The sequence below is a fragment of the Panicum virgatum genome, chromosome 3K (genome assembly GCF_016808335.1).
Source record: "Panicum virgatum strain AP13 chromosome 3K, P.virgatum_v5, whole genome shotgun sequence".
Classification (NCBI taxonomy): domain Eukaryota; kingdom Viridiplantae; phylum Streptophyta; class Magnoliopsida; order Poales; family Poaceae; genus Panicum; species Panicum virgatum.
In genome coordinates this window covers 26,333,966-26,345,160 of record NC_053138.1, presented here as the reverse complement: position 1 = coordinate 26,345,160, position 11,195 = coordinate 26,333,966, and the positions used below count along the sequence as shown (strand labels likewise).

The following is an 11,195-nucleotide window of genomic DNA, read 5'->3' as shown; positions in this document are numbered from 1 at the left end:
GAGTGTAGTTGTAAGTTTGTTTATATATGTGTGGTGTGTGTAGTTGTAGGTTTGTTTATATATATATATATATATATATATATATATATATATATATATATATATATATATATATATATATATGTGTGTGTGTGTGGTGTGAGTGAGGCGTGCATGTGTAGGATTGTGCATGTGAACAGATGTTGTAGCTATACCCGGACGAGAGGCTTAAAAAAACATGTTGCAAGGGCCCTATCTTTGCCATATCCTCCGTAAACTGGTAGGTCTATATAGTTAAAAGAAAAAAAAAACCACATCAGTAGATCGGTTTACCATGGACGCATGTCGAGGACGAAATACTAGGAAGATTGGCGCGCTTCGCCGCGCCGGTGTTGCTTGTGAGTTATGAGCGCTGGTGTGTATTTTGTGCGGCAGTCCATGCAAAAAAAAGCAACGTCTTTCTTAACGGCCGGCAAACTATACACACAGGTATCATGTAACACCCAAGCATAGAAGTCAGGAATTGGCCACGGCATGCAATCATTCATTATAAAGATAGAACAATTACAATTGTTAGCACAAATAATTGCATATGCAGTGGGGCTGAGGCTCTGAGCAGCTTGCGCAAGATAGTGGCCATTCGTTGTCCGCCACCCCCTTAAATTGATACCTGAAAATGAATTAGTACTCAATTTCTTGAAGATCCGACACATTATTATCTCCTGACATCAATGCTTTTTGCAAGGAAGTTAAGGAGACAAAATGATATGAAAAACTATGGAATTGTGTGAGATATGTAATTGTTCAAATAAAAAGAACCAAGATTACTACCTTAATTCATAGTACCAAAAAAACATGCAAGAAATAAAATCCAACAATGAGAAAAAAAAGAAACCTTTCACCCGAAGGACCAAACCTTTAGAATCAAAGGCAAAACTAATACGATATACCAATTTCATGATTGCACCTAAAATTTCAGAAAAAAAAGGAACTTGTTCATGGTTCTCACTCTTTGGAATTGAAATTCATGGGGGTAAAGTCTGTAAAGGAAGATTAGTAGATGAAATCAATAACCCCTTAATTTAGTACTCAATAAGAATAAAAGCACATCGCTACATATGGTTGATGCCTTGTTGGTGCAACGAAATGATATCATGCAAGACAAATAAATAACAGGAATAGACCAAAATGTTAACAAAAAAGAGATTACAAGAAGAGATTAGAGTTAAAAAATATAAAAATTATTTGATATGAGAAAAATATATTGCAATCTTAATCATTTAATTTGATCTTAACAATATAAAAAAATCGTGCATCATTAAATAATGCGTTTCACCTCTCATAAACCTTGGACCTACAGACATTCGTAAATTCACACACACAAAATGCCTAGCTAGTTTTACTGTCCAGTAAATATATCGACACAAAATTAAGGTTGTGTCACTTGTTATCGTTCACAACTTATTTGGTTTATGCCATTGAAGAGTAAACGCAATTTAATCAAGATACGAACATCTGCCTTTGTGATTCAGATATCCTGAATCTTTTTCTTCCGAAAAAATGCAGATATCCTGAATTCATACCAGTACATTTAGTATCCTGGGTCCTACCCGTACGTTTTATCATGCATAAATGATGATAGCATGGGATCAGTCTCAGGAAAACCAAGATTCAAACCGAAGAAACCCAGATTTAAAATCAGATGACGACTTTCAACTCGGCACTTATATTCTGCCAGCCGTCACTGTTCACTATTACTCGATCCTAACCACCACTGTTTGGAAGTGTGGGAAAACTGAGCATCAGAAAAGCATGGCTGTCACCCAGTCCATGAAAGCGCTTTCAGCCTCTTGCGACGATGGTGACCAGCAGTATTAAACAAATGCCAACCAGACACGCAGACTGGGCGTGGCTGGCTTAACCTGATGGCTAGGCGATGCTTAGCTTCCAGTCAACTTTTTATCCTGTTCTCATCTAGAGGGATGAGAGCTGATGATGCATCAGCCTTTGGATTAAACTACAAGGGATTACCAAGGGAATGTCACTTTTTCACGTCGCAAAGCAAGCATGTCTGCACTTGTTTATTCGCTGCAAGAACACAAGTGAAAGCTACAGTTTACTTTGACCGGACCCAGGCTCGATCGTGCGTGAAAGTGAAGCTTTGGGCCTAACTCCAGGGAATTTTGCAAAGCTTTCTGTGAGTTGGATTCTCCAGACGAATCTCCAGATGCTGTGCCCACCAATTACTTACTATCATAGAGCATGCAGACAGAATTTTAATTTTTATACAGGCGTCTACTGACTAGTGCTACTGTCTCTGATCTAGGCCCTGCATCAAATTGCAAGAATCCAAGGTTAGACACTGCTAAAAGCTGGACCAAGAAATTATAAACTATCATGCTTGCTTTTAATTTTGATAATCCAATTCGAACTAATTAAGCAGGAATTAGCCTGAACTAGCATGCCCTGTCTGAAAAGTTGTTTAACTGCAACCATATTCAGACAGCAGAACTGATCAAAGGTGGAGTAGGTACGTATGGCGAGGGTTAGAGGATTCAGTTGTGCCACATCAATTCCTTGTACGAGCAGCCAAACGAGCAAATCTGTGGTGTCAAACCGTCCTGTCCCTCTCAGCGAATAAAATGGAAAGAATCTGAAGGTCGCTATCCCGGGGACAAAAATCGCTGTCGCTATGCAATCTCCAGCCGAGCTGATACCTCCAAATCTTCCCCAAGTCCCAGTTTGTTTATTGCTAGTGCCAAAGCAAAGCTGTGTCATGCCATATCATTGTTCGTCGATCTACCACCGCATTTCCGAACATGAGCGCCGCCGTACCTGCAGAGGGTTAGAAAATAGCAAATCTTGGTTGATGCGTGCCTAAAATTATTATACTAGTTCATTAGGCGGTGATGATAAGGAGGAACAACGGATCAATGACTTTGGTGAATGGTGATAGAAAAAGAAGAAAAAGGAGCAATGACTCGTGGTTTTAAAATTTGTTTTGGGATAAAGAGGAAGAACTCGGCTGATGGCAGATTGTTTAATCAAGACGATAGAGATTCGCAGTCGACCGAAATTGTTTTTCCGGGCATGATGTGCTGCATATGTGGGGAAAAAGATACTTAATTCTCCAATCATTACTGAAACTTTAGTATCTTAACTAATTTTCCAAGATTGACACTGTAGCTCCGAATTGGAACCTATTGGATCGCTTTGACTCCGCTAGTTTTTTCTTTGCCGAAAATTCGCTGTTCTTTTCCTACAAGGAATTCATTATTGTAGCCTACGCTATTGAGGAGTCAGATTTCCCTTGGAATTCATTATTGTGCTGAGCCGAACAGAACAAAGACTGACAAGCGGGTCCCACACACAAGAGGCCAGTGCTAGCCAAGCTCTTAGGGCGTTCGCAATAGTTAGCTATTTAGCTAGCTAGATCTGAAGTAGCAATAAAAAAGTAGGAGTGAGAGTAGTCACTAGCGACAGGGGTGAGTCCAAGATTTGGGTATTCAACATTTTTGAAGGATGAAATTTTTTTGGCCGCCGCTGCCCACTGCGCTACGCTGTCCTAGCAACGCAGGATGCTCAGGTCTCATCGGCCAAAAGTGGAAAGAATGCGGCCACACGGGAAAGGGGAAGTGGAATTGGGATGGATTGGTGCCGGTTGGGGGTTGCTATTGGGCCTAGAAGAGTTGAAGTGAGCCATTTGAGCACAAGAGGCAATATGAGATCGAAAAGTCTGTTTTGTGATATTAGATCATCTCCAAGAGACACCCTAAATCATCTCTCTCCACACCCTATTAAAATACTTGCTATTTTAGAATCGGATTTTAGACCCTCAACCTTCAAATTCATGGGTCATATTTACCTAATATGTCAAGGTTCAAACAATAAAATATCCGGTACAAAGGAAGTACCATGGCGACAGAAGAATACAAGGAGAAGTAATATTTATGATGATCCTCTACTTAAAGGATATAGAGAGTTGGAGACTAGAATTTAAGAATTCTTTTAAAATGCTCTTATTTTCTATTTTTAATACATATACATGTTATATATACTATGTATATAAATTTTGTTGCAAAAAATTTTGGGTATAATTTTGGGTATTCAGTTGAATACCCTTGAATCAATACCAGGCCCGCCCCTAATTAGCAACGAGCAAATAGCTGATCTATTTTACGTAGCTAAAGAACATGTGAGTGAGGAGTGTGCGGGTCCAATGATATAAAATATTTTTTTCTTTTATCTCTCACCTCCATATCAGCAGACTATGTAATTAGTACTAATTATTATTATTGCGGTCGCCCTTATTGTGCTCTGTATCCTATCCTCCACCAAAATCTCTTATTATCCGAGCCCCTGCGCCGCGTGTGGGTCGTCCATGTGTCGTCCCTCGCCGCCCTCGACGTCCCCGTCGTCGTCGAGCGAGCCATCAGGTGTTCAAGTGGCTCCCGACTTTTCCTGAGAGAGCCCAAACGCCATGCATGCCACTTGCGGAAGCAACAACATTCCAATGGTGGTCCTGTCCGTCCGTCCGCTCACATATTCCGTGTGATTGATTGGAGATGCGCGCTACGGGGACATCTCCGATGGTGCGGACGAGATAGCACGGCTTCTTAACGGAACCTATAATTGGTGCCCATATCGTCCTAGATGGAATGGACTGACCGGTGGAACCAGCGGTGGAGCTGGAATTAAAATCTATATATGGCGGAGACGCGGAGCGGCTGAGGGCGAGAAACCGCAGAGGTAGCCGAGGGCAACAAACCGACGGGCGACGACGTCTTCGGACGTCAATTTTCGACGATTCAGCTTCAGAAAATGGGCTGGTCATGGGCTAACGGCACAAAAGTAAAGTATCTCTAGCAAATTATTTATCTCTTATTTTCTATATATTTTCTCTCTTCATTACCAATAATAGCAGGTTAATCAAATGGGATTGATTTTTTGTTCAACGGATAAAAATGCAGAGTGGAGGGAGGAATCCTCTACATTTGAGCAAGAAGGAGGTGTGTTTTGGCGATAAAAAAAATTTAGGTACTGGCGATTGAATTGGTAATCTGATGGAGCATTTCTCATTACCAAAAATACATATTTTTTTGTGTTGGGGAGAGATGAGTAATCTACTGGAGATACTTTAAATGTTTTACCTTCTTCTTCCTCCAGTTTCCAGCTGAACAAACATTTGTTTTCATGGTGGCCGAACTTCACAAGAACTCGCACTAGGGTGGTCGGAGGCCACCAGGTATGCAGGTATGGTGGCCGCAATGGCTCGCCATACTTGTGGCTCCGCCACACTAGGTGGAACGGTATATATCAGCCAGATTAACCTGCTACACGTACAATCAACACTGTCATTACCAGGGGGAAAAAAGAGCTCACAAGAAAACAAACTATTTTAGACCGTTCGGGGCCCACAAGCCCGTGACAAGCTACATGCAGTCTTTTTTCTCCCCTTGCCAGTTGTAACAGCAAAGCGCCAATTCGAGGCCACTGAGTGCTGTGTTAGTGTTGAGGACCAGCAGCATGCTTTGTACTTGGGGCCAGGTCCTAACGCGTGCTCTGCCTTTCGTGATGGGTCGGCGACTAGCGCAGCAGGCGCACGAGAGTGGAGCGCCAACTGGGCTGCACAGGCAAGCGCGCACACGGGGACACGGCCGTTCTATCAGATCACGAGCCGCCGCCCCGTCCCCCCCCCCCCCCCCCCCCGGCTTTCGTTCCCCACGGGCCACGGCGGCGATCTCGGGGATCAAGGGGGATTTAACCTTCGAATCCACATCATGTTTTGGGTTCCCCCAGCAGGCGAGGCGACGACGATGATTGGGAGCTGAATTGGGTTTGCTGCCTTTTCCCCGCGACCGCGAGAGCATGCCTGCCTGCCGCTGCCGGAGGCCGCCCTTCTCTTTTTCGCCAGGGGCCAAACGTTCTTGTGAAAAGGAGTGGCCGCGTAGGCCTGAGGAAAAGAGGAGGGGAGCCTTTGCCTACGGGGACTAGGAAAAGGTGGCCTGCATATTCTGTGGGTTACCGTGCGTTCGTGCCGTGGTACTCTCTTCGAGGTCCCCAACGAGCTGAGATTCGGGGCACCGCGTGCGGCGAGGCGCGCAGCACGTATTCATCGGAGGATGATCTTGATCTCTGCGGGTGGGTGACGTCTCTACTGTGTACTCGCCTACTGCAGTACTAGTACTTGGGAGTACAGATCGTGGGCGGCGCCATTTGTCATCAACTCGCCATTCCCGTGTTCTCGTAGTACCGCATCTGTAGCTGAGATCGACGAGAAAGCATGGTTGTTGTGGCGATGCATGGCATGGAAATTAAACAGGTAAAATTCCTTACTCATAGGATGTGAAAAAGTTAGTAACTCAAACTTGGTCGTCCACAAGTACAGCAACCACCATTTCGTTTCACCAAAATTGAGAAAACAAATTCGAACATCTTTAAAGGGGGTATTCCATCCGTGTCATGGAAACTTCTAGCCACCTTAACATCTTACAATCACTTGCCTTGCTCATAGTTTCCATGGCATCATTATTATTGTGATGCCATCCTTAATGTATATCTCGATTTCTTATAAATAAATCCATATAAGGCGATTTCAGAATACGCTACTTAGGTCAAAGTTTGGTACAGCTTATCCGGAAACGGTTCCAGATTCTATGGAGTCTTCTATACTATAGTATTAATTAACTGCTCATGAAAGCCGTTCTCTTCAAAATGAACTGAACGGTTTCACCGATTATTGAGAGCCAAAGAACAGAGCCCTTAATAGTTGTAGCATGTTGAACATGTTCTTACCAACATGTAGTACACTCAAAGGTGGAGCTGCCTGCAGCCACCAGGGTGGTCGGACCGATAAAATTTGGTAAATGGAAAATCATTGTTTAGCACTATTTATCTGTGTAGTCGACCCTAGCATTTAATGCGACCGACTCTAGTGGCTTTTTCGTCTGGCTTCGCCCCTGTGTAAACCATTTCCATATCAATCCCTCTCACAATTCCTCTCTTATATAACCTTAATGGCGCAATAACACCCCTAATCAATCCATGCGCCACCACCGATCTGGGCATCTCTGGCCCTCCAACCGTCCAACGGATAATTCTTCCTGTTGGTGGTGCTAGTCAACCAGTGACCACACGGACATTATGAATCAGCAGCAAGCAAGAACAGGAGTCCTACGAGAGCAGAGAACCGTTCCCAAAAGTATAAAAGCCATGCAAACAAAAAAGGCAACGCTTTCTCAATTATTCACCCCCTCCTTTCCTCCTTTTGCATATCTATCCACATGCGCATCCTTTTCCGCCATCTTTTTATACAACAACCCTTGCAAGTTGCGTGAAATTCCTGCCGGATGCCCGACTTGACTCGCGGTTTAAACCGCTAGTGCCCCCTCTTTGAAATTCGTATTCGCAAAATTTGTATGAAACTTCATTCTCAGTTCCAAACAAGCACAGGACTACTACCACTGAATCAAGCTAGTAATTGGGCGGTTAGACAGATCAAATCTCCCCCTTTCTCTGTCACTCCTCTTTGTTCGTTGGAATGTAGCAGCAGCAGCGCTCCATCAGATACGCGCATCAATGCGCGCACTTGCCAGATCCACGATCCCAACCAGCCCAACCAAACTAGTCTAGTCTAGATTTCCAGCAGAGAGAGAGAGAAGCGAGGTCAGTGTGATCCGCGGCGACATGCCCACATGAGGACAAACCAAACTCCAGCTAAGATATCATCATCATCGCCATCGGCCCCCGTCTCCCTCCCTGATTCTCATCTCACCCCCACTGGATCCCACCCCTCCTCTGCCCCGCCGCAGCTACGGCCCCCCACTGCTCCAGGGCCCGCCCCCATCTCTCTCGCCCGCTCGTACTGAGAGATCAATCAATCTAGGAGTAATCGCTGCAAGATCTCATCTCTCTTTCTTTTTTTCTCCTGCTCCAGGCTCCTGGGTCATTCTAACCGAGCTGGTTAGCCGAATTCACGCGTTCCAGACTTCCATCCAGTACGTGCTCCGGAGTTTTAGGGAAAAAATGATTCTTGGAATTTTTTTTCACTTCCTCTGTCACGGGATGGAGATGGGGAGAAAGGGTGGGATACTGGGATGGAAAAGGGAATAAATAGACGATGAATTCGGAATTGGCAAGGCAACGAGCGAACAAGCAAACGAAGGAACCAAAGATGGCACAAAAATAGCTTTACGGGGCGGCGCGGGGGCGGCGCACTAAACTAGTCCAGGCAGCGCACCACCCCCAAAACTCCCTCGCCAGATTCTCCCTCACTCATCATCGGCACCCGAGCTGCGGCACCAGCAGCAGCAGCTAGAGAGAGAGAGGGGGGGGGGGGGCGGAGAGGATATCATGGCACAGCTGCAGTAGCAGCAGCAGGGGGGAAAGGCCGAAACACACACACACAAGAGAGAGAGAAGCGTGGGAAAGCTTGGAAGAAGAGAGATCCACCTCGAAGTAACCCCTCCTCCCTCCCTCCCTCCTGGCTGGCTTGCTTCTGCTGGAGACCTGGAGTGGAGTCGGGTCGAGTCTACTGGTGTGCTGCTGCCGCCGCAAGAATTGCTCTGCTCCGGCGGCGAGGTGAGGGGAGCAGGGGAGGAGCCGCGGCCATGAGGGAGGAGGAGGAGCCCAGCTGGTTCGCGCGCTGCGAGGAGCAGCTGCCGCGGCCGGACGAGCTGATGCCGCTCTCGCAGACGCTCATCACGCCCGATCTCGCCGTCGCCTTCGACATCCAGACGCCCGGCGGCGGCGGGGCGGGGGGCGGCGCGGGGGGAGGCGGGGCCGGCGGCGGCGCGGGCGGCCTGGACATGAACGGCGGCGGCGGCGCGTCGTCGGCCGCGGGCTCCAGCGGCGGCGGCGGCGGGGGCGGCGCCGGCGACGAGCCGGCCCGGACGCTCAAGCGCCCGCGCCTCGTGTGGACGCCGCAGCTGCACAAGCGCTTCGTCGACGCCGTCGCCCACCTCGGCATCAAGAACGCCGTGCCCAAGACCATAATGCAGCTCATGAGCGTCGACGGCCTCACGCGCGAGAACGTCGCCTCCCACCTCCAGAAGTACCGCCTCTACCTCAAGCGCATGCAGGGGCTCGGCGGCGGCGGCGGCGGCGGCGCGGGGGGCAGCCACTCCTCCGGCTCCGTCACCGACCCCGCCACCGAGCACCTCTTCGCCACGGGGCCCGTCCCCTTCCTCCCGCCCGGCCACCGCGCGCCCCCCGCCGCCGCCGCCGCCGACCCGTACCCGCCCTTCGCGCCCATGGGCTCCGCGCACCACCACCACCACGCGCCGCAGATCGGCCACTTCCACCACCCCGCCGCCCGGCCGCTCGGCCACTACGGCCCCACCGGCGCCGGCTTCGACCACGGCTTCCTCAGCCGCACGGTCGGCGCCGGCGCGCCGCCCGTCGGCCCGCCCGGGATGCACCACCACCGCATGATGGCGCCCGCCCCCTTCGCCGACGACATGGACCTCGGATCCCGAGGCGGCCCCGGCGCCGGCGGCCGCCGCGAGCTGACGCTGTTCCCGACTTCCGGGGACCACTGAGGCCGCCGACGGGCATCGGGCTGCGGGCGGGCGGCCGCCTCCGCCCTCGGGTACATAAAATTCGTTCGCTTCCTGCTCCCCCCTCTGCTGCGCAACCGCCGCTGCTTCCCACAGATCGGCATAGAAATCGAGCAAGGCTCAAACCACATCTCATAGAGTCCAAGAATTCTTGGGAATTAGCAATCCACCCACCCACCCACCCATGATCCGTGTGTTCCTCCCCTGTAGCATCTCGCCGCCCCCCGCCATCGTTGCTGTTGATGTTCCTGTATTGCTGCTATGTGTCATGTTCTCCCCCCCCCCCCCCCCCCCCCCTCTTCCATTGTTCTTGTTGCTGATGACATAAAGTTAGCCTTAGAGATGATATTCAGAGGGTACAACAAAATTGTGTCTACCTACAATCTAGAATTTTTCTCGCCTTCACCGTCGAAGAACAGCTCAATCCTCGCGATTGCGCCGAGGATCCGGGGTCCAACTGCCCTGTTCTTCAGTGACGCAAACAGCCATTGCTTCAGAGGCAGCGGACCCCATCGAAGAAGTGATGCAGCAATTATGGCATCACTAGAGTTCCATATGGATACAGGCAGGCAGGGTTGAATAAGCAAAGCAATCACACGGAGGCACACCCTGAAGATGAATAAGCTTGAGGATTGGATACCGGTACGACAAAATTCGATCTTGTTGTGGGAGTCGAATCATCTGCGAGGGCCACCAAATAGAGAGATTCAGAGCATAAGAATCTGCTGCTCTGCCAGTTTTCTTCCTCGCGCGCCTCTGACGGAGGCAAGAGTATGATATACTTACTATATGTAGCATGGGTTGCGATAGTGTTGTCACATTCTCTGCTTTCCCTGCCTCCCGAGAACATTGGAGCAGCTCAAATTGGAGTTTGTTGTAGCAAATTGTAGCGATCAGTGAGTCATCTGTATATCTGCGCAGCTTAAAGCTAAGAGCTTCTTTGCAGCCCCGATTGAGAGAAGAGACTACCTTGATGAATCATGCTAGCACAGCGGATGCCTATGTTCTCTGCTCGACTCAAAGTCTTCGTGCTTTCATCTGCATCATGCGCCTGTTCTTTTTTTTTTTGTTCCTCCCCTAACAGATGTCGCTGTTCCGAAAGAGAGTTCACCCCCCTGCTTTGATTGATCCTCTTTGATGGGATGCTGAGGAGAGCCTGATGTCCGACGTGCCCGGCCAAATCTGGATTAGTTTATCGCCAGTGGTGGTTGGCCTGGCCTGGCCTGGCCCTGCGGTTTTGTTTAGTACTCGTATACTAGTTTCCAACACTTGCCCAACAACAGATTAAGGGGTGTTTAGATTGAGGGACTTCAAAAAAGTCCTAGGGACTTTTTAGTATTTAGAAGTATTAAATAAATATTAATTATAAAACTAACTGCAGAACTCTGGGGCTAAACTGCGAGACGAATCTAATGATGTATCTTAATCTATGATTAGCGAATGGTTACTGTAGCATCACTGTAGCCAATTATCGATTAATTAGGCTCATTAGATTCGTCTCGCGAAAAAACACTCAGCTGTCAAAAAACATTTATAAACAGATTTTATTTAATAATATAAAATAGTAAGATTCCTTTTGATGTGATAGGGACTTTTGGAAAAAGTCCTGAGCCAAACAGGCCCTAAGATAGTACTCTCACTTTGCCTCACAGCCGCCCA

At 48.2% G+C, this 11,195-nt stretch overlaps 1 protein-coding gene across 1 annotated transcript; it reads left to right on the top strand.

Annotated features, from left to right (window-relative positions):
* Positions 1–7,843: 7,843 nt before the first annotated feature.
* On the top strand, positions 7,844–10,549 carry LOC120698692 (transcription factor MYBC1-like). The gene has a single exon (XM_039982406.1). It carries the CDS (start codon positions 8,589–8,591, stop codon positions 9,516–9,518), a length of 930 nt encoding a protein of 309 aa, XP_039838340.1. The 5' UTR covers positions 7,844–8,588; the 3' UTR covers positions 9,519–10,549.
* Positions 10,550–11,195: the final 646 nt, after the last annotated feature.

Coding starts and splice junctions, on each gene's coding strand:
- LOC120698692 (XM_039982406.1), top strand. CDS start 8,589: ATGAGGGAGGAGGAGGAGCCCAGCTGGTTCGCGCGCTGCGAGGAGCAG.